We start from the raw sequence: 26,490 nt of genomic DNA on the forward strand, positions 1-26,490 counted from the left end.
AAATAATAATAAAGTTATTAAAACAAATATCAATAACCAACTGTTTATGGAATATAAAATTTGGGCACTGAAATTAGATGGCCTCGATTCTTTTATTTTATTTTAACATAAAATATAATAAAAAGCGATTTATTATAACTCAACATTTGCTCTAGGCAAATAAATAAGCGAAAACATATTGCTTAACATGGATGATATAAGCCCTTTTTTTTTATTTATATTTTCTTCCTTATTATCAGTATTAAATGCTTTTTGAAGGTCATTAGTTATAATTGTATTTATTTGTTCAGTTGTGTCAATATATTCATTATCTAAATATTTTTCTAATGCATCTATATTATTTAGGTGCCCTTTAAATTCGATGTTTTTTTGCATTAGTTTTTTAGGGGATCGTGCTAAAGAATTTATTAATGAAAAGTTATTAAAAAAATTATAAATACGCGAAAAAATTGTTTTGTTTTTATTATTATCAGTGTCTACAATATCTTCATTAATATTTGAATTTTCGAATATATATTTTAGAGGATCTAAATCATTTTTAGAACTTTTGTCATTACTATTGAGCACGTCTATATCTCCATTTAATGATTTAGATAATTCGTAATCTAATTCTTCATCAGGATATTCATCATTATCTTCATTTTGATTTTTTGATTTTTTTTGATTTTTGCATTTACCTCCACCAATATATTTAAAACATGTATTGGTTGTGTAAAAGGGACTATTTTCGAATAACTCATTTTTTTTTTTTATATAATCACTTTCTTTTTTCACAAAATTAGCATAATTATCAATGTTTTTCTTTCTTTTTTTATTAGTTATTACATTTACTTTTATATCTTTTAAATTAAAATATTTGTTATTAAATTCGATTAGTAAATCACCATCACTATTTATCATTCCCTTTCCTTTATTTCCATTACTTGAGTGAAATAATTTTTCACTAAAAACTGGAAAAAAATGTTTTACTTCATCTATGTCATATTCATCAGCTGAGTCTTTAAGAATATCATGTAAAGAAAGCAATTCGTTTTTTTTCTTTTTTTCCTGACGTTCTTTTATATAAATTTTGCAACATCCATTTTCATTATTCGTAAATAAATAACATTCGTAAAAAATGTGCTTTTCAAAAATGTTCATATATTTACATCGATCATTTTCATCATTTACTTTCCTCGTAGGATTTCTTCCTATTATGTTTTTGTTCAATAATATTGAACTCAAGAAAATAAGTGATATAACTACATTCATACTATCTCCATTTATTATTTATACAACAGAAATTATGAATTTTATATTATTAAATTTTATTATACACAAATGTTCTGATAATATATACTTTTCCTCAGGAATAAAATAATTTTTTTAATATTTTGTTATCACTATTCTTATATTATTTTATTTTTTTGTAATACAAATTTTTAGAAAAAAAAAATTGTAGTATATACCATATGTATATATTTAACGTTATACAAATAAAAATGCAAACGTACAACTTTATAAATTTAGGAAATTTTGATTTATTTTGATAACACACACTCAATTGTACTTTTTATTAATTACAATGAAGAAAAATTATAAATGCACATATAATATATTTTACCCAGATATTTATATATTATACACGTCTATGCTAATTTTTTATAATATTCACAAAATATAGCGTTTTCCATTGTAAAAGTTGTTTACCCGTATATTAAATAAAAAAAATAAAAATAAATAAATAATTGAAAATTATAAATTTTTTTAAATTAAAAGGGGAAAAAAAATTGTTCAAAATTATTTATTAGAGTAATCAAATTAGGATGACGGTGTTAAAAGTTTTTTTAATAAGCACACACGAAAAAAAATATACATAACAATATATATAATATAGAAAGGAAAACATTATCCCCATAAGAACAAAATAACCAAATTAATAATTTTCCAAGAATACATTTTTTTTAAACATAATTCAGAACGAAAAATAGGGAGAAAAAATAGGTTATTGACTAAAATTATAGTAAAAATTTTTGATGTTTTTTTTTAATATTGTTTTTATTATTGTTAATATTTTTACTATTGTACAAAGAAAATTTTAATTAAAAAAGAAAACCATACAACATATATAAATAATGTTGCAAAATTATGTAATATATATACATAACACACAATAAAAAATATTTATTTTTAAAAGATGAATAAACGATAGGAAACGGAATGTAAAGCTATAAAAAGTTTTAAACGCATAATAAAATTATTATATATATGTATACGTCATAGAAATATGGGGGTATTAAAAATAGTATGAGCTACATTACTAATAAGAATACAGAAAATTCTTCTGAAGTGAATGCGCAATTTTGAAAGAAATAAAAAAGGAGAATATATATATATTGGGATAATATTTGGATAGTTGTAAATTTGCATAATCTGATTGAAAAATATCCACACATGTATGCCTATTTATTCTTTCTGAAACTATAATAACTATGTAAAAAAAATGACTAAATGAACTAAGTAAAAAGTAAAGAATTGAAAATGACGATGAAATTAAAGAATGCGATTTGTAGACATATTTTTAGGTATGAAAAAAACAAATACGCAATTTTTGTGCTGAAACCAACAAAATTTTCAACACTAAAACAGTATACTACAAAAAACAATGAATATATGAACGACAAGGTAAAAACAACATATATGTTAAAACCTAAAAAAAATAATTTTTTTTATGACAATAAAAATAATTTGATAGATAATGACATATTTTTGAGAAAATCAGTTAATAATAGTAATAAAAATAAAATAAACAAAGAAATGTACAAAAAAATAAACACAAAGGTAATTGAAAATAGCAACTTTTTTCAAAATGACAAATTATTTTATAATTATATTATATGTAAAGTTGCCCGAGAGGTAAAAAACATCAATTGCATAACTAGCGATTTCTTTTATCATTTAAACAAATTTCACATTAATTTTATTAACAATAATTCGAATTTTTTTTTTTTAAAATTTACCAAGACATGCAAGATATTTTTTGGTGTGCTATTTAGCTTTTCACTACTTTTGACATTATTTTTAGTATCCTCATCAAATTATTTAGAGTATAATATTATATTGAAATATCACATAAAATTTCATTCATTACTTTTTTCATTTTTTTCGGCATATTATTTAGCTTTACAAATAGGAAATTATTATTTTAAAAATAATTTGCATTGTATATATACCCTCATCTTTTTAGCTAATTCTGTTATTTCTATGTTCATGGCAGACTATAATATATGGGGTTCTTATTATTTTTTATCCTTAAATTATTTAAGTTTTCTAGCAATTAATTATTATAACATATTTTTAAAAACATTCCCTATACAAATATTTAGAAATACCAACAAGATTATCTCATTTTCCCTTTTGTCCTCTTATTTAGCAGTAAACAAAGGGAAATATATCGAGAAAAATATTGAATTATTAAACGATGAAAATGCAGATATTAGATCATTTAAATTATTTAAAATACTGCCTTATTTTTTATAAAATTAAGCTGTGAATGGTTATTATAAGAGATTTTGATTACTATGTTATTTGTATCCATGCGGTATATGCGTGTTGATTTTTTCTTTGTTTTTTATATGATAGCTAAGTGCTTGCTAATAGTTGCATACATATAATGCTTATACACCATGTTTATATCATTTATGTATATCCATTTCCACTTTATAGAATTCATACTTAATATGCATTTTCAATAATTTATATAAACTCAAAGCACCTATTCTATCCTAGTGTGTTTTATGTTAATATATTTTGAATATATGCGCCCAAAACACAAATAAATAGTCTTTGTTTTTTAACCTAATAATTTAGGGGCTTTAATGGGGCACATAAAAAATAATAAAATAACAATATAATATTAATAAAAATTAAAAAATATATCATTTATCCCTAATCTTTACATATTTTATTTACATTAAAAAACTTTGCTATTTAATTTTTTTATTTTTAAATATTTTTTTTAATCTAAAACATTATATAGAACACACAACGAATGGAATGTTATGCATATTTATTGTCTTGGATATTATGTTTAAAATAAAGGAGACACTTGTGGCAATGTATATTATCATAATTTGGTCATTCGACATTTTTTTTTATTTCATCCCTTTTTTACTATGGATAAAATAAATATATATATATAATAAAAAAAAATTGAATGATTTAATTTGTGTGCTTTTTTTATTACTTTCTCTTTTTCTTTTTTATATTAAAAATTTTATTATTTTTTTTTCCATATAAATGAACTATATAAAAAGCACCTATTAGGAATGTACGTTATTTTTATTTTTTTTTATAATTCATATATTAGTGAAAGTTCAAGACTGATATAAAAAAAAAAAATAATACATGTGGAGGAGGGATTTATAAAAATTATCGGGAAACGGAAAAAAAATGTAAATTTTTATATTTATTAATTAAAATAAGGAATAAAAAAAAATAAATAGCGGAAAGCATTGTATTATGAAGTATATACATTTAAAATGTATTTAGTTCAGATTTATGCCGAAGAAAATTTTTTAATTTTAGTAAACCTTTTTAAATTTATTCAAAAGTATATAATACATAACATATATATATAAGGATCAATTCATACATGCTTGCACATATATAGTACAATATATATACAGTCAGCTCGCATATATATATGTATATATATAATTTAGGCGTAATGGCATAGACTTTTAATTTTATAAATAACATTTTCCATTTATATATCTGTTTTTATATATATATACTACATGGATTTAATGATACAGAAGGTATTTTCGTGAGTTGTAATAAATAAATGTACAAAATCCTTTTTTTCTTTTATATATATATATATAACTTTTTTATATATTGACAAAATATTAATACATGGTACACATAACTATTTAAGTATGCCTTTTAATTTTTCACAAAAAGATCGTTTCTGTATGTTTTTTTAACTTTATATGCCTACATATATATGCATTGATACATTTTAAATAATTCCTAAAAATAAAAAAATAAAAAATATTTTTTTAGTTATATTAATACCTTTTGATGAATATCAAAGTATGTGATATACATTGTATGCATAATATGTGGTAATTTTTCTGTTCATTTTTGAGCATAAGAAAAATATCAATTGATATTTTTCTTTTTTGCAATTTTATTTTTCCTACCTATTTGAATATCATATATGTGCATACTTATATGTTTAAGACAATAATTATGTGGAATTATCTTTTTCGTTTTGTTTCCATTTAATCATGCAATTAGATCATTTATAAAATGTGTTTTAAATTGCGAATGTTTATTAAAATTAGTGTTTATTCAATTGCATATATAATTTTTTTAAATGCAAAAAGCAATATTTTTCATATTTTACAGTTTGAATACAAATTACCCAATTAATTTAACTCCACATTTTCCATTTGGTTTCATATACATATATACACACATTTTTAATTATCATTTTATTGTTTTTATTTTTACAAAACTATTTGAATATTTACATTAGTAGTTTCCTCCTATATATTTTTTTATTCTTTATTATTATTTTTTTTTTTTTCTATTTTTGAACTTGTTTTATACGTTTTACGACCCACATTGTTTATTTGTGATTTCTACACGCAGTTGTTTTCTGCACCTACCATATATTAGTGAACATATGATTCATATGTTTGTTTTTTTTATATTTTTTTATTGCTAATTCAAAATTTATTATTTTTTAATTTTTTTTTTTGTAAAGTGCTCATAAATGCATACGGTTTACAAAAGTGAGAGTTTGATTGAATGTAGCAATTTTTTATTGTGCAGTAAAGATGAAATTGAGGAGTTTCTGGAATTAAATGAAATAAAAAATGATAATGAAGAGACATATATAAATTATAACATAGAATGTGCACTGAACAAACATGTGCACGATAAAAAGGACGAAACAAAGAACCGAAGAAATATAATAACAAATGATAATGTAACAGAAAATAAAAAACACGAATATGGTGTATCAGATCCTGTATCTCTAGATTATCCAACAGAAGAAGATTTAAAAAAAGGTAATGATGTTGTAGAATTATTAAAAAGTTATAATTTATTTGAAACTGAGCAAGCATTAAAAAAAAGAGAAAAAGTATTAGGTATGATAAATAAATTATTTCATGAATTTGTAATTGAGTTATCTATAAATCAAGGAATAAATGAAGAAGAAGCAAAAGAAATATATGGAAATTTATATACCTTTGGTTCTTATAGATTGGGAGTAATAACACCAAATAGTGATATAGATTGTATATTTTTAGCACCACAAAATATAACAAGAGAAATATTTTTTAATGAATTTTATTTAAAATTACAAAAAGATAGAAATGTAAAAAAATTACAAGCATTACCAGAAACATATACACCTATTATTCAATTTATGTATGATGATGTAGATATAGATTTATTATTAGCAACACTGCCATATAGGACTTTAAAAGATTGCCGTTACACATTAGATAATGATTATATACTAAAAAATTTAGATGAAGTAACTGTAAGATCTTTAAATGGTATACGAGTTGCTGATTTAATATTAAATTCGGTACCAAATAAAGATAATTTTAGAAACACTCTTAGATTTATAAAATTATGGGCAAAAAGAAGAGGAATTTATAGTAATATATTGGGTTTTTTAGGAGGTATTTCATGGGCATTATTGACAGCTAAGATTTGTCAAATATATCCAAATTATAATATTAGCCAATTAATTTGTAAATTTTTTAGAGTTTATTCTATATGGAATTGGAAATATCCTGTTCTTATACAAAATATTAAAAAATATAATATTGAAGGATTAAAAAATTTTACTATATGGGATCCAGAAAAAAATGTTAAAGACAAATTGCATATCATGCCAATTATTACCCCCGCTTTTCCTTGTATGAATTCAACACATAATGTTACATATTGTACTAGAAGTATTTTAATTGAAGAATTTAAACGTGCACATTCCATTATTAATTATATGGATCTAAATCCAGATGCAGATATTGGGCAAGTTATGGAACATGTCAACAATTTAATGAGTTATGGAAATGCTATTAATATTAATAATGTAGGAAAATCTGGTGATAATGAAAATGTTAATATTCATAATAACAGTAGCAGTATATGGTCTTGTATTATTGAGCCTTTTGATTTATTTAAAACATATAAGCATTTTTTACACATTCAAATTATGGGTACTAATGAGCTTATATATAATTTATGGAAAGGTTGGATAGAAAGTAAAATTAGGTTGCTCTTTAAAAAATTAGAAACGATTAATGAACTAAAAATTCGGCCATTCCCTAAATTTTATACTTATAAAAAAGACAAATTTTATTATTGCTCTTCTTTTTTTATTGCCCTTATATTTTTTTTTAAAAACCCTTATGACAATACTTTTAACTTGTCATATGCAATCAGAGATTTTATAGACATTGTTCTAAACTGGCCACAAAAAAATAAATATATAAATTCATTTAAAATTAACATTAGTTACCAAAAAGTATCTCAGGTCTTGGATTTTTTGTCAAGCGTTTCAAATGATTCAAAGGAGAATAATGGAGATAACTAAGAAGCGAGCGAATTCGCAAAATTACCAAAAATTGTTTTAGGGAAATAACTGAGGAATGGTTATTTTTATGTGCAAACAAGATGTTTTGTTATATTTTTTTTATTCATTCTAATAATGAGCAATGAGCGAGAATATATAATTACTTTTTTTAAAAACACATTTTAAATCGTCACCATATATATATATATATATATATATATATATATATATATGATAGGCTAACAAAAGCCACATATGCTTATTCATATATATTTTTTTTCCTATTTAAATCTGATTTTTTAATTTACATTATATTTTATAAAATAAATAGTAATAAAATTTTCATTAGTTTGTTCTAATGCAACTATAAATAAAAAAAACTAAATAAAACATGAAAAAAAAAAAAAAAAATCCCCCCAAAATTGGCGCAGACATGTATACATAGTCCAGTATCTGGGCTGTTTTTTACTTTTGGTTTAAAATGCGAAGGGAAAGAAAACATGAAATTCACTTTCTGTCCCTTTTCATATATATATTTATCCATATTACCTATTTTATTATAATTTATTTTTAAATAATTTGATTAATAGAAGAAAAATGTTGTCTTTTTTAAAAAAAATCCGCATTGTTCTTCAGTTTCTTCTTCCTCTTTTCCCTTTTTGCACAATTGTATGCGTAATTAGAGGTGCTCATTTTTTTTTATAAATTACGTTCCTTTCTTAGTATTAGTCATCTCGCTTGAAAATTTGTGATGATTGAAATATGATTGCCTTAATACCTCGGGGTTATTGTGTAAAGTTGGATATAAATATTCAGTTTGTAAAAGTAAGTTTGGGACGAATTCATACTTTTCCATTATATGATATAAAGAAAAATTTGTAAACCGTTTTAGTCTATCCTCCTTTTTTTCTGGCAGTAATGGCATTGCTTTTTTGTTGCTTAATTTTTTAAACCAGTGACATAAATTTCCGTAATCTTTTATATTTATCTTCCCCATGTTTTTTATTTATTTTTCTTTTGTAAAAAACAAAGATACTTTGTTTATTGTAAAAAGATATACACTCTTATATACTAATATATATATGATGCATATTGTTCTTTTAAATATTTTGTATATATTTGTTAATATATATAATTTATTACAAGGGAATTTTATTTTCCAAGGATTTATATATATATATATATATATATATCGTAGAATATATTTATTTCAAAATATTGTTTATACTTTAATATGAATTGTGCAAAAAATAAGTGTAAAATATTCCTCAGTATTTTAATTATTCGAATTTTATGAATAGCGTATTTATTTGCTTGGGCTAATTTCCTGAATGTTACAAGTTATTTTAAATAATTATTAGCAGAATTCTTTTATAAAAAAAAACTAAACAAACGCACATATGCGTGTAAAAGATGGTGTATTTTTAATATGTTAAAAAATGTAAATAAAGTAGCAATTCAATTTTAGGTTAAATTAAAAAATTATTAACTCCAAAGATAAATTATGATATATGACATTTTACCATCTGAATAGCAAAAAAAGAAATGTTTTTTTGTCACAAACATTAAAAAAATAAAACAAAGGATAGTAATTAGCTATATAGGTTATAATATACACAATGAATTCCATATTTATGGAAGTAGAGAACAAACTGTATATTATTTTGAAATATGACAGCATATTTTACCCCCATTATTTATAAGGGATAATGAAAAGTTGCAATTTTTTATGTATTTCTCATTGCATATATACGGGAGGTGATGTTTTTCTTATGATCAATATTTGACATATTTCGACATGACCTAATATTCTTAATATTTTAATTCAAAGGAATAAAATGCTTCAAAATATTATAAATCAATATATTATTTTTCGTAAGCATATATACAAATGGGAGATATATTGTTTATTATATGAAGGTGGCTAAAAGAAAAAAAGACAAAATTTACATTTAGCATTGTAAATAATAAAAAATTCTGACCGTTCATAAGAAAATTAGCTTTGAAAAAAAAAAATATGAACATTCATAACAATATTGCTATATAAATAAAGCTTTTTAAAAAAATATAGACACACGTGAAAAATTTTCTGATCGTTCATAATAAAATTGGTCTTCTCATTAGGGCTTTCGAAAAATATTATGTATTAAAATGAAAAATATTCTGAGCAGTAATTAAAATATATCTTAATTATATAAAAATTATAAAACAAAAAAAAAACAGCGACGTTGTAATAATGGTTTGGTCACAATATTTGTTCTTTATTTATTTTAAATAAGAAATTATTTAACTTAGAAAATAAATACTCTATTTATATATATATATATATGCAACATTTAAAAGCAAAGAATATTTTTATTAGGTTGTATTTCAGTAGATAAAATTAATCTTAAAAGAATGCAAATTTTTGTGTAATGTGTAAAAATATCATGAGCATATAAAACATAACAAGTATATGCATATATATATTGCAGGTCGTGGATGTTTACAATGTTATATTCACAATAAATAAAAAAAACAATAATTTTTTTATTTTATTTTTTTTATTCTATAACTAATTTTTCATATTATTATTTTATTTTTTTCATATAATTATTATCTTACTAAAGTAACCAATAGCGCATTGATTATAAAAAACACCAAAGTTTGCTTCCAAGATAATGAAATAATTTACTTGTTTAATAATGAGCGAAATTAAAAAAACAAGTGACAATGCTGAAAATGAGACAAATGATGCCGAAAAGAAATCTGAGGATGTATTAGGTGAAAAATTAAACGAGAAATTCAAGGGGAAATTAGAATATAAATTAAAAGACAATTTAATTGGCAAAATAGAAAATGTGATTAGCGATGTAATAGTCGAAGATTCAAATTTTAATAATGAAATAAAAAAAAAGTCGCTTTCATGTGAACTGCATTTTGATAAAATAGACAAAAATAGTCACGTTTTCCCAAAGAGTAATTCTGAAGATGTATTAGAGTTAATTACAAAAAACAAAAAAAATCCACAATATACAAATTATGTAAGTAGTAAATTTTTGTTAAAAGATAAAGATGCACCACCAAATGTAAATATTACAAGTAGGACAGATACATCAACTTCAAAAGATACTCACAATGACTTAGAAACATACGGGAATTTTTTCAATATATCTGAAGAAGCTAAACATGAATTATCAGAACATGTAAAAAAATTAATTAAAGATAATAATGAACCATATAATTATGCAAAAGGCATAAAACAAAATGATTATGACACTGATGAAAGCAGCAATTATAAAAAAAAGAAAAGAAAAAAAAAGAACGGATTAAGAAGTAAAGCAAAAAAAAATAAATTAAGAACCAATGATGAAATTGATGAAAAAAATAGTTTTAAAAAACTAAAAACACTATATCAAGGAGCTCAGAATGCAACTGCTAATTATATAACAAAAATCTTCAGCAGCAAAGTTTATATTGAAAAAAATATAATAAAATATGATGATATATTGTCTAAACATAGTGATGATATTATAAAACATTTTAACATTTTTGAAGAAACTAAAGATGAAGAGGAAATAGCCATCCTTGATGTAAAAGGTTCAAATTCATTTAATAAATTTTTTTAATTAAAATGAAAAAATTATACATTTAGACAATAAATGCATTGAGTTTCTTTCTTTTAGTGAACTTATAAAACTGTTTTTTTTTGCGATTATAAAATATCTGCATATATATCATGCCCATTATCATTCACCTTCTTTTTCTAAATTTCAGAAAATGGTATCCTAGATAATATATGTGAATATTTTGCATATCTGATGGCTATATCACTAAAAAATTAAAGAATATATACACTCGAATCACTTGATTTTAATAATTACCAATTTTATATGAAAACACACGTATATATGTTTAGTCCCTTTTTCTATTTTTTGTATTTAAATAAATTGATATTTTTATTCTAATTTTTAATTATATAATAAATTTATTTATGAATCATTATACACTTTTTTAAATTCATATACCTTGCATTTTACATAATTTTGTTTGTGATTTTTTTGCTCTATGCTTAGTTCAAAAGCTTTAGTTTCAAGCTATGATATTTTTTTTTCGTGTCTATATTTGTTCACTTTTATATCCCTCGGTTTTTGTGGCCTACCATTCTTAAATTTACACACATTTTGTATTGTATATGCTTTATCTTAAATTGCTTAATCATATCGTTTAAAAATTGATAAGCATATGTATATATCTGCAATTTCGTTTTTTTCATGTCATTAATTTATTGTTATTCTGTGTAGTAACTAATTTTGCTCTAAGAATACTTTATTTTGTATATATTATTATATGAAAAAAAATTAAAGAAAAAAATTAAAGAAAAAATTAAAGAAAAAATGTTTTTAACTTTATTTAAAAATACACTTGCCAAAGGATACATAGATCTTATTTATTATTTTCCATTTTTCGATATAAAATGAGTTAGTAACACAAATTTGGAAAAAATGGTTTAATTGTGGATGAAAATGTTTTTACGGTGTATGCATGGATTAAAAATAAAATAATAGATGTGGGAAAACATCCATAAATATGATAAAAATATAATGTTTAAGCGTGAATGAAATATTATAATAAATATATTTTAATTTAATCAACAAAAATATAATGAACAAATAAGGAATATATGAGTGAATGACATTTCCAATGTTAGCTGGTAAAAATAACTACCAATTTAAATGGTAATATATGTGTTAATTGGGTTGAAAATATTAAGTATTAAACAAAAAATTAATTAAAATATATTATTTCACTTTGCGTAATTGCCCCACAAAAACAAAACATATTTTTTATCTTTTTATATATAAAAAAAAAGATAGATCATGCATAAGACTTCATTATAAGTATCTTATTATTAAGGATAGTGGTTAAATTTAAAACATGATTTATATAAGACATTTTAATTTCTTCTATTAATTGAAGATCAAAATTGTTTAATATACTATATGTTGTTTGATGCTTGTAGTTATTTAATATATTTATGTAATTTTTTAAATTTTGATTTAGCTGAGTCAGTAAAGAAATATTTTTACTAATTAAATCTTTTAAGTTCAAATTATTTTCAGTTGATATATTTTTTTTGCCTAAATTATAAATAGACTGAATTATTAAAGTGAAAATCGTAATATTCTGGATAAGATAATTAAATTTTTTGAATACACATGACAAATTTATAATTTGGTATGTTTTATCGTTAGACAAAAGCTGCTCGAAAATTTTAATATCATTAAATAAATGGAAATATATAGAATTATATAAAAATTGTATTTTATTAATATATTTCTTTATATCATCATTTTCTAATATATTTATATACATGCTTATATTTAATAGTAAGCATTTATAAAATAGTATGGCACTTGTATTATATATATCACTATGATAGGCTGTTTCCATTAGTTCATAATTTTTAAAAAAATATGTTCCTAGCTTTTCTCTAAAATTATTAAAATCTATTGATGTTTCTAAACAGCATTTGGCATTATCATCATCTAAAAAGAAATCACCATAACAGCAATCAGCGTCATTCCAATTTGGAGGGATATAATTTCTATTTGAGGTGGGATTTTCTGTTATATTAGAATGTAATTTATTTTCTGTGGTTTGGACAGGATCTGTTAATTCATAGTAATGAATGATATATACAAGATATAAAAAGGCAGTTTTTGTTTTTTGAATTGCTTTATTTTTTTTATTGTTATCAAAAGAATAGTAATAAAATGCTTTGTGAAATATATACATAACTGTGTTTAAAATCGTTGAATTTAGATACAAATTTTGAAGAGGATAATTAAATAATTCAGTTAGGCATGTAGTGAAAGGGGATACTGATGAATAGTTTTTTTTCGAGTAATCTTCATTTTTTCCAAAATAATTTTCATGATTTTTTGCATTACTAAAAATAAATTTATTTTTATAATTTGAATTTTCTTTATCTAATGCCACATATGTATTATTCGAAATAAAAAAATTAATATCATTATGAACAGTATCATAATTGGCTTTTTTTTGTATTGTCTCAAAAGAAATATCCATCAAACTTTGATCGTCATATTTTTCTTTACTAATAGTATTTGAGTTAACAAGTATATTCTTAAAATTTTTTGAGTTTACTAAATTTTGTTCGTGGCTAGTTATATATATACTACCCTTCATGCTATAAAAATTTTGCAAAATAATCATTGGGTAAATAGTTTTGATATCTTTTATCATATATACATTATTTGCTTCTAAATTATTTAAAATTTTAATTTCTTTTAAAAAATTTAATTCATTTAATTGGCTTAATGATTCATATAAAATCTGGTTGTAAAAAAATGTATCATAATTTTTATAAACAGTTAATAAAAAAGACGGGATGCTATATTTAATTAAAACTGCTTGATTATCTATTATTAAAAAATTATATTTGTCTAATAGCAAATTTTTATATAAAATTTTATGGGTAAATATGTTATCTTCATTGAAAAGGTCGTGGTTGAAATTTTTTAAAAAAATTATGAAATTATTTTTTATTTTATCATTGCCTTTAGAAATATTACATTTTAAGCTTTCTTGTTTGTTTTCAATTTGCTCAGTAATATTTTCCCTTTTTGTATTTTTATCTATATCTAAAGTAGGTGTCTTATTGCCGATAATTCCCTGATTATTCATTTTAGAAATTGTGTTAGGTTTTATATCTTTTGTATTTTTAAAAGTATTGTTATTATTTCCTGTAAATGATCCTAATTCTTTATAAGTAAATGAAAACTTTGTTTTGAAATCATTTAATAAAAATTTATATTTTAATCTACCATATAGATCAGTATAACCTGTTGTTTTATCTGCCTCGAGTTGAGCTTTAAATACATATAACAATTTTAAAAAATAAAAAAATATGTTTGATGAGTTTAAAAAATATGAATTAATAATTTCATTAATTTTAAAAAAAGAATTATTTTTAAAACATTTTGTAATTGAACTTTTTAAATTGTTTTGTTGAACATTATAATAACTGATTGCTAATTTTATAGTATTATTAAATTTAGTATAATATGAATAATTATATGAATGAATGAACAATATTGATGAATATGTTATTAGTTGTATATTTTTTATATTTAACTTATCAATTAGTTCAGTATAATTTGAAAAATTTCCAATTATATTATTTAAATAGATTAGTAATATTATTACACTAATATATTCATTATTTATAATACGCTTTATTTTTTTATTTTCATTTTCTAATTTTATTATATTTTTATTATAATTATATGCATATTTTAACAAGCTTAATGCTATAATATAATATTTTCTATTTGTTAATTTTATATTTTTTTTGCAGTTTCCATCATTGCAACATTTATTATTATGAACACATTCAAAATTTACACTCATAATATTTTCGTCATTTTTTTTGTTATACTTTATATTTTCCTCATAATAATTTTTTTGACTTTTTTCTACCATATTATTCAAATTAGGGCAACAAAAAAAATCATCATACAAAGGTATTATATTTTCTATATACTCATATAAACCTTTGAATCCTTTTAAGTCTATATTTTTTTCTATTTCTTTTAAGTAAACATATATATCTTCATTTTTCTTGGAAGGATCGTAAGTTTTTTCATGAGATGTCGTGTTTTCTATTTTTTGTGATATTTGCCAATTTTCCTGGTAAGTTAAAAGTTCTTGTTTATCTAAGAATAGCGCCATTTCGACTAACAAACAAATCATATTATCACCATTAACATGTATTATGTTTTCATGGCCATTTTTTAAATTTGAATCAGAAAAGAAACGAATGAATAAAGAAAATAGTCGGGAAAAAGCTTGGTGTACATTTTTTTTATATATGAGATAAAGTAATTTTTCAAAATTATATATTTTTCTAATATATTGCAAAATAACTTTTTTAATTTTTGTAATTTCAATGTGATTATCTTTTTGAGCTAAATTTAATTTAAAATTTTGATATTCTATATTTAATAATTGATATAAATTTTTAATAATAATTTTAAAATATATAACTAATATAATTATCATTTTATCATTTAAAAGACTAATATAATTTTTAATATTATAAAACAAGTTATAATTATTGCTCTCTTTTAATATGAATAAAAAAAGCATATACATATATACTTTTACATTACATTTTTCGTAAATATTTTTTAAAAAATTATTATTTTTATAATTGTTAATATCATTTTCGAGTTTGTTTTTTATTAAATCAAGAGGGTTTATCTCCTCGGTTTGTTCTCCAATCGGTTGTTCATTATTGTTATTGCCTGAGATAATTGGATTATGAAATGAAAGAACATATTTTAATATGTCTACATATATGTCGTTCGAAATATAATATTCTTTTTTCTCTTCAAATATAACATCCCAAAAATTGTTAATATTTTTTGGAAGTTTTTTGAATTTGTTTATATAAACATTTATTATGCATTTCTTAAAAAATTCCAAATACATTAAATCATTTTTATATGATTTTAAAACGTCTTCAAATATTTCATTTCCAATATTATAACTTTTTATGTTAAGCAGATAAATTATAATATCCATATAAAGTATGTAATAATCTACATTTTCTGGTAAATCATTTTTTATTAATTTTGTCAAAATAGATAAGCAATTCTCCAATTTCCCACTAATAAAAAATATATACAATTTATACACTTGATATTGCAATGTATTTAAAAAAAAATTATTTGATTTTGTATAATCCAGAATTTTAATGCATTCATCATAATTTCTCATTTTTATGTTTAGAAAATAAAGAATTAAAAAAAAAGAAAAATTTTGTGTTATTTTATTATAATTATAACAATTATAATTTCTCAAAAAATTTAAAGATAAATTGTATATTTGTGTATTATTAGTATTGTTGTTAAGATATAGCAAATAACAGTTATATAACAAATATGTTGTATCATTAGTTGTTTTATATAACTTTAAAGATATATTAGTACTTTTTTTAAAAAAACTGTTATTTATACAATATTCAAAAAGAGACATTAATATTTGTTCAATTTCCATTTTTGTTGTTACAATTTTTGAATTATGTCCCTGTTTATTATTACCACTAATATTATTTTTACTATTTTCAAGTATTTTTATTTTCTGTTCATATATATCTATTAATTTACTTTCTTTATTTATATTTATATATATATTTCCTAATATATAAAACATATTTTTGTCACAATCATCTAGACTTATTTCATTTAACCCCTCATTGCATTCTTTTATTTCATTAACATAAGAATGGAGTAAGCATTTTAAAATCAAATATAGTTTAACATTTTTTTTTCCTTTTAATCCTAAACTAATTAATTTTTCACATTTCTTGAAGGACTTTTCCTCTATTAAATTTAGAATTTCAATACTCTTGGAATTCATTTCGGTGTTTACTAATTATGTAATATGTTTTTATATATATATACATATATTTATTATTTTTTATAATTTCATGAAGTATCGAAATTAGGAACAATACACATTAGTTGAGTTCCTCTTTGTAAATGATGTTATCAATGCTTGAAAAAAATTGTAATATATCAAATAATAAACAAATTATGCTTTAAGAAATATTCTAAATAAAATGTTCATGCAGTATGGCTTTTTCACTAATCATATTCATTCAAATTGTTTGCATATATGCATATTCAGTTTTGTAATAAATAGTGATATAACCTTTTTCTCGAAAAAACAAATTCCTCAAATATTCTATAAAATATGCTCCTAATAAACAGGAAAATGTTTTATTTTATTCAAAAATTCAAAATTAAATATACAAAATGTAGAACAAGAAAAAGGTATGTATGGGAAATAGTATATAAAAATTACTCCTTATAATATATATAAAAATACATTAATAAATATGTAAATGAATTACTGTGTTTAATTAAATTAAATAATTGCATAATCATTAAATATATAGGTAAACGCTAAATAAATATATACAATATTATAAAAAAAATATGTATGTGAATAAATCACGTTATTGTTAAAAATAATAACAAAAGTAATGAATACATTCATATATATATATATATATATATATATATATATATTATATAAAAACAAAAATCCCCAAATTGTAATAAGTGAATATGCAAATAAATAAAAAGATGAAATAGCGTACATATAATTGAATTTACTGGTAAAAAGGCGAATATCTACAGTTTAGTGTCGAGTAAAAAAACTAATTTTATTTTCTATCCACAAATTGTAAACCTTTAAGAAAAAATATAAGCAACTAAGTTTTTATTAAAATATGATGCTATCTAAAACAATTCGAAAGTCACATTATTTGACAATTAAGCATACACATATTTTTATGCATTATATATATACTTATACAGAATATGAGTGTATATATAAAATTTGCTATATTTTTAAAACGTTAAAGCTAACATTTAAAATATTTTGTAGGAAAAATTTATTTGGGCTTAAATAATTGTTTTATTTTAAGAATACTTTTTGTTTAATATAATTATTATAGCAAAGGTTGACTAATTCCTTTTGTATCCATATAAATATACGTTAAAAAAATATATATATGGAAATAAAAAATAAGAGCAAGTCATTTATTGCTGTTGTTCTCACTGATCCATCGTTGAGAAGACTGATTTTTTTTATTCTAACTTCGTTAATAATATGGTAATATATTTTTTTACGGCATAAAAAAATGAAATATAAAATACATAATTTGAAAATCCCATCGTAATTAGGCACTATTGTGTATACATAAACGTACATAAGTTTGTGTGTGTGTATGCACATAAACATAGGAATATATTTTTGTACATATTTATATACATTTTATACGCATTTTTGTGTGAGTTGGCATTCCTTTATCTGATTTATTAAATTGGTAAAATATACGATTTTATTTTTTTATAATATTATTACAGTTTTATTCCAATATATAAAGCCATAAGATATATTGTTGCTAAGGAATATGGTGGACTTTCGTCGTTTAATGCTCTATTATATCATTGTATTACAAATATAATAGTTATAATTATATTTTATTTCGTTTTGCTTAAAAAAAATATTGGGGGTACTACCAAAGAAGTTATTGTAAATCGACTAAAATTAAAAGGAAAATGTATAATAGTTACAGGTATATAATTTTTTTTTTTTTTTTAAACTATCTCTTAATTGTATCAAAAAGTAAATACCCATAAATATTATATGTATTAAATGCTTAGGAGGATATAGAGGAATAGGACTAGCTGCTGTCCATGAATTTTTAAAATATGAATGCCACGTTGTTTTAGCTTGCAGATCAATAAGTCATATGGATTTTGTTCGCGCAAATTTATTAAAAAAATATCCTGAGTAAGATCATTGCATTAATATTTAATTATTTACTTATATGCATGGAATCGTTAAGGCACTAATTTACATGCATATCATATATTTTTCTCAAATTTAGCGCGAAAATATATTGTGTAGAGCTGGATCTCGGATCCTATAAAAGCATAGAAAATTGTGCTAATTATATATTAAAAACTTTTCCCAAAGTTGACATAATAGTTAACAATGCAGGTGAGGTTTCCTTATTCTGGTTGTTTTTCTTTCTATTAATATATATGTATTGGCCTCTAAATGGTTTTAAAAGTTTATAAAAATTCTCAAAATTTATATTTTGTCTATTTTGTATATTCATATTTCTTACTTTTTCTTTAAAAAAAATAAATAATTATGAACGTACAGGATTTTTGAACAGAAAACTTGAATATATCAATGGGCTCGAATCAACATTCTTTATTAACTATTATGGCCATTTTTATCTAATTAATCTTTTGTATAATCGAATATTAACATCAGGAACATTAATTGTGAATCTTAGTAGTATAGCACACAGTCTCTTGAAAAAATCGGTTCGTTTTTTTTTGTTCTTTGCCAATCATATCTTTATCAGAAAGATTTTTGTTTTCAATATTATTCATGTTTTACTTTGGATTCTTTAGGATATAGATTATGCTTTTATTTATGAAAGTAATAACGCTAATTACAGTAAATCAAATCTTCTTTATCGAAAGGAATATAATTTTTCTAAATTGTGTATGCTTTATTATTCACAACAATTACAGAAAAGGTAGGGGATTATCTTAATATAATAAAATTTTTCATATAACTAAAAAAACAGTAAATAAAAGAGCAGTGCCAATTGTTTAGTGTGCATTATTACATTTTAAAACTAATTTTTTTTGTAAACATAGATTTGAAATGCAAAAATCAGAAGCATGCTCAGTATCAATAAACCCAGGTCTAGTAAAATCAGAATTCTTTAGATATGAACAAAGTTGGTTTAAAGCAATTTGTAAAAATTTTGCATTTCCAAAGACAACTCTACAAGGGGCTCAAACCATACTGTAAGTATTGAAAGTGAAAAAATAATTCTTTAATTTTGCAGATTACTCGAATTTAGTATTATTTCATTTCTAATAATTTATTTATTCTTAGTTATGTATGCCTTTTGGATCGTCGTGAACTAGCCAAAGGGTCTTACTATTCTGATTGTAAATTGGATTATATTCGACACTATGCTAAGGATATGAAAAAATCAGAGGTAAAAAATTAACTCATTAAAATATGCAATTGTATTTATGCATGTATTTATTATGATTAAATTTGTTGCAAAATTTGCGATGAAAAATAAATTATATTTGAAATAAAAAAAAGAAAAAGGATAGATAAGCATATGCCCCTTCATTTGGGAACTAGCTACAAAAAATTCTGTGCATTATATATTTATATATGAAATGCGCAATTGTATATATATGCAGTCATGCATGTTTATTTATGTACAAAAATTAAAATAAAATGAATTATATTTTGGTCGTTCAATATAGGAACTATGGCGAATTTCCGAGGAAATACTTGCAAACAAGGGAAAATAGATCGAGGAAAAGATGAACAAAAAATATATATATTATATGCGTGCACATATTGAAAGGCATTATCGTGTTGAATCTGATTATATTATTTTAAAAAGTTTTCTGTAAAATAATTTGTACAAAATTTAATGATAAAATCATAGTAAAAACGTATTGTTGATTTGGAATCCAAGAGTATGTTAGCTTCATCAATATTTGAATGATTGCCATTAAAAAGAATATAATAATTATCAACAAACTCAAATTTATTTTCACTATCATTTATATTATTTTCTGTGGAATGGAAAAAAGTGGATTTATTGAAATTTAGAAAATTGTGATTTTGAGCAATTTCATTATATATAATATTATTATTAGCATTATTTTGGGTACTTAAAAAAAAAGAAGAATAATCTACAAATTTAACAATATAAATAAATTGATCATTTACATTCACAGTTTTTATAATTGGAATAAAATTTATAAATAATCTTTTAAACATTCCAGTTGTTTTTATATTTTTAACTTGAACAAATAAGTCAAAATTTGTATTATTTAGTTGATTTATAATAATATTTTTATTTTGTTCATGTTTATCTAAAACTAGTATCAGATCTTCTGTTGAAGCATCTTGAGATTCTTGAATTATTTTATTTTGATTTTTTTCATCTTCTACTGTTTCATTATTTGGTTTTTCGTCATTTTCTTTTATATTATTAGTCCTGTTAATTAACTTAAGAAATTCGTCATAATTTTCTACACATCTATACCATTTTGAATCAAAATCATAGAAACAAAATGGAATTAATAAAAGAGATAAATGGACATTAACAACATTACAAATATGATCATATATATATGGGGTATATTCATATATATATATATTTATATTTATAAACCATGTGTGGTTTTTATTTATATACAAATTATTTAATTTATTTTCAAATATATAATTATACAAATTATTTATTACATTATTAAAATATAAATCATTTAATTCATCACTATAAGATATCTTTATATTAATATATTTCTTTTTTTTATTATTATCCTCATTTTCAACATCTTTATTTATATTATTAACATTCCATTCCTCAGTATTCCCAAAATCATCTTCTTCTATATTATTTTCGTCATAATTAATTGTAATATTTAATTGAGAAATAATAATATTTTTTTCGCAAACATAATATATGTTACTTTGTAAATTGTCTTCTTCTCTTGTAACATTTAATTTTATTTTTTTTGTTTTTTCTTTTTCCATTTTATATTTAATTGGGTTGTATAATACCTTCTTCGATTTTTCTAGTATATAAAACAAATGGTCAATTATATAATCTCTATATTATATTCTAATAAAAATTGGAGAATGCGTTTTCAAACGGATTATCCTAATTATATGTATATGATATATAATTCATGTATAATCAATCCCCTTTTCTACTCTTTCAAATATTCACTGTACTAGCCCTTTTTATCAAGTATTATAAATGAGAAAAAGAAAAAAAATACAATATATATATTAATGAGTTTCCATTTCCCCCCAAGGGTCATATATACATATATATGTACTCTTAATAATAGCCACAGAATAAAAAAACTATTCCAGTTTGATAACCTATGCACTCAAGGAATTTATGCATATATGTATATATGATTAATCCATAACCCCATTTTTTCGATTTTCCTAACTTTTCTTACAAATAATTAATGACATGAAAAAATATAAATTTGAACTCATTACTTAGTAAAATTTATATGTATATCTCATATAAATGGTAAATTAATAAGGAAAAAAAAAAAAAATATATATAATAAAGTAAGCATGTAAATATATATTCCCCAGCAATATACTACAATCAAATAGAAGAAATTGCCCCAATTTTGTAGCTCCCTTCGATAAATATAAATAAATAAAAAAAACATAGAAAATTATGTCGTTGCAAAAATTGAGAGAAAACAGTTATAAATAAAAAATAATAATGGTATATCGATTAAATGTAAGAAAAAATGGATATTATAATAAATTTAAATTTTAATAGTTATTTTTATCGAAAATATAAATAGCAAAGATACATTAAATAGTAGTTGCAATTTCCCCTACAACTGATATATTTTTTTTAATGCCGAACCGCTTAATTAAAATTTATATAAAAACATATTTTTTTTTAGTAAAGAATATTAAAAAAATAATGAAAAAGTCGATAATTAATCCAATTAGTTTTAGGAATATAGTATATGTATAACTGCTGACGTGGAAAAATATACACCATTTTAAAATGTGAGGAAATGTTATATACCCTATTATATTAATATTTAATAAAAATCAACATATAATATTCCATAATTTTTGTGATTTGTTAAAAATTTGGATATCCATACATGAGTGTGTACATATATGTGCATATACGCAAGTGTGCGAGAAAGATGCCATGAAAAAAAGTTATAAAGAAATCACTTATAAACTATATAAATAATAATATCAACTAATAAATTTATTTTGTAATTTTTTTGAATAATAGCGCTGTATTATGCCCTCCAAACCCTAAATTAGTATTTAATGAAAAATCAATATTCTGTTCTGAGGGTATACATTTATTAGGTGTATAATTTAGATCACATTCCTCATCTTTATGTTCGTAATTAATTGTTGGAGGTATAATATTTGTTTGCATAGTTTTTAAGCATATAATAGATTCAATCGCGCCTGCTGCTCCTATGCAATGACCTGTCATACTTTTAGTTGATGATATATATAACTTGTATGCATGGTCTTTAAAAACATTCTTAAAAACTTTTGTTTCGATTTGATCATTTAATTTAGTTGATGTTCCATGGGCATTTATATATTTAATATCGGATACACTTATGTTGGCATTTTTTATTGCCTTATTTATAGAATTTGTTAATCCTAAACCATTAGGCTCAGGGGATGTTATATGAAATGCATCACTTTCCGAAGAATATGCTAAAATTTCTCCATAAATTTTTGCATTTCTTTTTATTGCATGTTCATATGATTCTAATATTAAAATACCTGATCCCTCACCCATAACAAATCCACTTCTTTTTAAATCAAAAGGTCTACAAGCCTTTTTAGGGTTATTATATCCAACCGCCATTGCTCTTAATGCGTTAAATCCAGCAAAACTAATCGGAGTAATACTAGCTTCAGTCCCTCCACATATCATAACGTCATATTCTTTATATTTTATATATCGATATGCCTCACCAATAGTATTTCCTGATGTTGCGCATGCACTTAACATACCAATAGAAATTCCTCTTAAATTATTTTCAATAGATACAAGTCCTGATGGTGTATTTGCAATCATTGCGGGTATTAAATATGGGCTTACCCTTTTATGGCCTTTTTCATACATTATTTTCATTTCTCTTTCTAAAAAATCCAATCCACCAATACCACTTCCAATAATTGTTCCAATTTTATTACTATCGATTTTGTTTAAATCTATTTTAGCATCATCTATTGCTAATCTAGTTGCAGCTATAGCATAATGCGTACAATCATCATTACGATTTGCATCCTTTTTATTTGTATAATAATCAGGTGGGTTAAAATTTTTTTTATCTATTGAGCTAGCTATTCCGCATGACATACCTGTTACATCAAATTTTGTTACTTTGTCAATTGAATTATATCCATTAAGTATGTTTTCCCAAAATTGATTTATTCCAATTCCAACTCCATTTACAACACCAACACCTGTGCATACAACTCTGGAAGTCTGCATTATTGTAAAAAATAATAAATAATTATGTACAATTAATATAGCTAGCCATATAAAGTTATTTTTGTTTGCTAGCATGATATGTATTTATTTCACACACTTTATACTTATGCTTATTTAAATTAATTTATGTAGACCTATACACATATATACGTAAAAATATGCATAAATGATATGCCACTTATTTGATTAAGAAAATACTGCATATATACAATATGGTTTAAAACATAACATATTTTTTATATTAATATCTTACTTCGCAATATTTTTTTAATTCATTTGCATTGTAAGTGGTGTATAGACTTAAATTCCTGAATGTATTTTTTTTAGTTCTTTGAGCATTATTCTTGATAAATCCGTATTTTTTGCTATACACCTGATGATGTTTTTACAATAGAAACATAAGCATGTATATTAAAAAAGATTAAAAGAGGTAAAATAGAAAAAAAAATTATAAAATTATCATTAAGGTATAAATAAAAATGATTTCTTTCTTAACAAAAAACTATATTATTCTAATATCACATATCCTATATTCCCATATGCGTGCTACTTCTAAGTATTTACAACACACACAACTATAGGATTAAATAGTGTTGTTCTACAACCACACATATGCATATTGGGGTCTTTTATATTCACAACTTTGTTTATATGTAGTAAAATGAATATTTTTTTATACAAAAGAAAATATAATTTTTTTTTGCTTTTAAATCAACAAATTTCAGATACATGTATAAAAATAAAAATATGTCATATATGTTGCTTTTTAATACAAAGGGTTATTTTTAAAACAAGTATATATATATAGTGTAGAAAACACAGGGGATATAGATCATTTAAGTTTTGTACAAATTTATGTTATATTAAATATTTTAAGATTACTTGGTGAACCAAAAAGCAGAAAAAGAGGAAATTTAAAGAAATTTTCATTTTTCGTTAAATAATTTTATAATACAAGAATATTTTTAAGGGACATTTCTTTTTTTTTTATTGAAAAATATTCAAATTCTTTATTTTTAAATTTTATTGAAGAAATTATAAAGAAAAAAAATAGTTGATATATTGAACAAGTATACACACTGTATACAGGACACTTGTTTTTCGTATTCGACTTGTGCTAACCTTTTTTTACTTTTTAACGCGTTTAAAAAAAAAAATAAAACATATATATTAACAATTTTTTTTTATTTTTTTATTATTGTTTGAATAAAATATACATGTATATAATTATATATATATATTGTAGCCTATATTTTAAATGATTTGTATAATTCGAGCATTTTACAGAACAATCAAATAAACGTTGACAATAGTTAAAATGAAGAATCGATTTATTCAATCATATCAACCTTCCTTCATAATCATTGTAAAAAAGTAATTCAAAGATAATTTCTTTCAGAAATATAACATTGTTATGCGTTACAAATCAATATTAAGGATTAATAATTTTATTTTATATAATTTGTAATTTATTTTTAATGTGTTATTTTTTTATTTTACTTTAATTTTATTATATGTATAATTATAAAACAATAAATAAAATAAGGGCACGAAAATGTACATATAAAAAACTCTTTTATTATAGGGAAAAAATTATGTATTTTAAAATGCCCATTTTATATTTAGTAAACATATAAATTATATTTGTATTGTTGCTTGCTACCCATTTTTTTTTCACTAAAATTTAACTCGTTGATTTGTCTTTTTTCATTGGTTACATCATTTGATTGTTTAAAATGAAAAAAAAATTGTATTTAAAAATTTAGACAACCTATAAATTATTAATGTTTTCGAATAGCTTAAATAAATGCATGAGCGGTTCGTGTTTATTTTTTCCTATTTTTTATTATTTTGCAATTATTAATATATATATATATATTTTGCTCTCAAATTCTTATAAATAGCACAAAATGCATATTATATGTTGAGAGAAGCATGTTATCTTTTGTGTACACATCCATTACCTAAATATGCAACAAATGAATATATACGTACATATACATATGATAATTATTTCAGTAAAATGTATGGTCCATTTCATATTTCTATACTTGTATATATGCATATTTGTAAATATACAATAACATAGCCCATTCGTTTAAATATAAAAGTTACATAAATACACAACTTGGTTTATTTTCAATATATATATATGACTTACGAGATATACGCAAATAGAAAGGTTGTATATAACAGTTGGAAAATAATTGTGTTTGATATATACATTATA

At 21.9% G+C, this 26,490-nt stretch overlaps 9 protein-coding genes across 9 annotated transcripts; 4 read left to right on the forward strand and 5 right to left on the reverse strand.

Moving 5' to 3' along the window:
• Nucleotides 1-132: 132 nt before the first annotated feature.
• On the reverse strand, nucleotides 133-1,251 carry PBANKA_1124300 (conserved Plasmodium protein, unknown function; the record flags this gene model as incomplete). Its single annotated transcript, XM_034565788.1, has 1 exon — nucleotides 133-1,251. The coding sequence occupies one exon, from the start codon at nucleotides 1,249-1,251 to the stop codon at nucleotides 133-135; it is 1,119 nt and encodes a 372-aa protein (XP_034422450.1).
• Nucleotides 1,252-2,520: 1,269 nt separating this feature from the next.
• Nucleotides 2,521-3,519, forward strand: PBANKA_1124400 (conserved Plasmodium protein, unknown function; the record flags this gene model as incomplete). Its single annotated transcript, XM_034565789.1, has 1 exon — nucleotides 2,521-3,519. One exon carries the CDS (start codon nucleotides 2,521-2,523, stop codon nucleotides 3,517-3,519), a length of 999 nt encoding a protein of 332 aa, XP_034422451.1.
• A 2,245-nt stretch (nucleotides 3,520-5,764) lies between these two features.
• On the forward strand, nucleotides 5,765-7,606 carry PBANKA_1124500 (poly(A) polymerase PAP, putative; the record flags this gene model as incomplete). The annotated part of the gene is made up of 1 exon (XM_034565790.1): nucleotides 5,765-7,606. The coding sequence occupies one exon, from the start codon at nucleotides 5,765-5,767 to the stop codon at nucleotides 7,604-7,606; it is 1,842 nt and encodes a 613-aa protein (XP_034422452.1).
• Nucleotides 7,607-8,291: 685 nt separating this feature from the next.
• Nucleotides 8,292-8,582, reverse strand: PBANKA_1124600 (conserved protein, unknown function; the record flags this gene model as incomplete). Its single annotated transcript, XM_034565791.1, has 1 exon — nucleotides 8,292-8,582. The coding sequence occupies one exon, from the start codon at nucleotides 8,580-8,582 to the stop codon at nucleotides 8,292-8,294; it is 291 nt and encodes a 96-aa protein (XP_034422453.1).
• Nucleotides 8,583-10,269: 1,687 nt separating this feature from the next.
• On the forward strand, nucleotides 10,270-11,409 carry PBANKA_1124700 (conserved Plasmodium protein, unknown function; the record flags this gene model as incomplete). Its single annotated transcript, XM_034565792.1, has 2 exons — nucleotides 10,270-11,164; nucleotides 11,342-11,409. The coding sequence occupies 2 exons, from the start codon at nucleotides 10,270-10,272 to the stop codon at nucleotides 11,407-11,409; spliced, it is 963 nt and encodes a 320-aa protein (XP_034422454.1).
• A 1,033-nt stretch (nucleotides 11,410-12,442) lies between these two features.
• PBANKA_1124800 (conserved Plasmodium protein, unknown function) lies at nucleotides 12,443-17,014 on the reverse strand (the record flags this gene model as incomplete). The annotated part of the gene is made up of 1 exon (XM_034565793.1): nucleotides 12,443-17,014. One exon carries the CDS (start codon nucleotides 17,012-17,014, stop codon nucleotides 12,443-12,445), a length of 4,572 nt encoding a protein of 1,523 aa, XP_034422455.1.
• Nucleotides 17,015-18,176: 1,162 nt separating this feature from the next.
• Nucleotides 18,177-20,529, forward strand: PBANKA_1124900 (oxidoreductase, putative; the record flags this gene model as incomplete). Its single annotated transcript, XM_034565794.1, has 9 exons — nucleotides 18,177-18,277; nucleotides 18,532-18,743; nucleotides 18,832-18,961; nucleotides 19,059-19,171; nucleotides 19,340-19,506; nucleotides 19,597-19,724; nucleotides 19,849-20,001; nucleotides 20,093-20,198; nucleotides 20,482-20,529. The coding sequence occupies 9 exons, from the start codon at nucleotides 18,177-18,179 to the stop codon at nucleotides 20,527-20,529; spliced, it is 1,158 nt and encodes a 385-aa protein (XP_034422456.1).
• An 82-nt stretch (nucleotides 20,530-20,611) lies between these two features.
• Nucleotides 20,612-21,769, reverse strand: PBANKA_1125000 (conserved Plasmodium protein, unknown function; the record flags this gene model as incomplete). The annotated part of the gene is made up of 1 exon (XM_034565795.1): nucleotides 20,612-21,769. The coding sequence occupies one exon, from the start codon at nucleotides 21,767-21,769 to the stop codon at nucleotides 20,612-20,614; it is 1,158 nt and encodes a 385-aa protein (XP_034422457.1).
• Nucleotides 21,770-23,000: 1,231 nt separating this feature from the next.
• PBANKA_1125100 (3-oxoacyl-acyl-carrier protein synthase, putative) lies at nucleotides 23,001-25,190 on the reverse strand (the record flags this gene model as incomplete). Its single annotated transcript, XM_034565797.1, has 3 exons — nucleotides 23,001-24,254; nucleotides 24,514-24,633; nucleotides 25,143-25,190. 3 exons carry the CDS (start codon nucleotides 25,188-25,190, stop codon nucleotides 23,001-23,003), a joined length of 1,422 nt encoding a protein of 473 aa, XP_034422458.1.
• Nucleotides 25,191-26,490: the final 1,300 nt, after the last annotated feature.

Source organism: Plasmodium berghei, assembly GCF_900002375.2.
Source record: "Plasmodium berghei ANKA genome assembly, chromosome: 11".
NCBI classification, from domain to species: domain Eukaryota; phylum Apicomplexa; class Aconoidasida; order Haemosporida; family Plasmodiidae; genus Plasmodium; species Plasmodium berghei.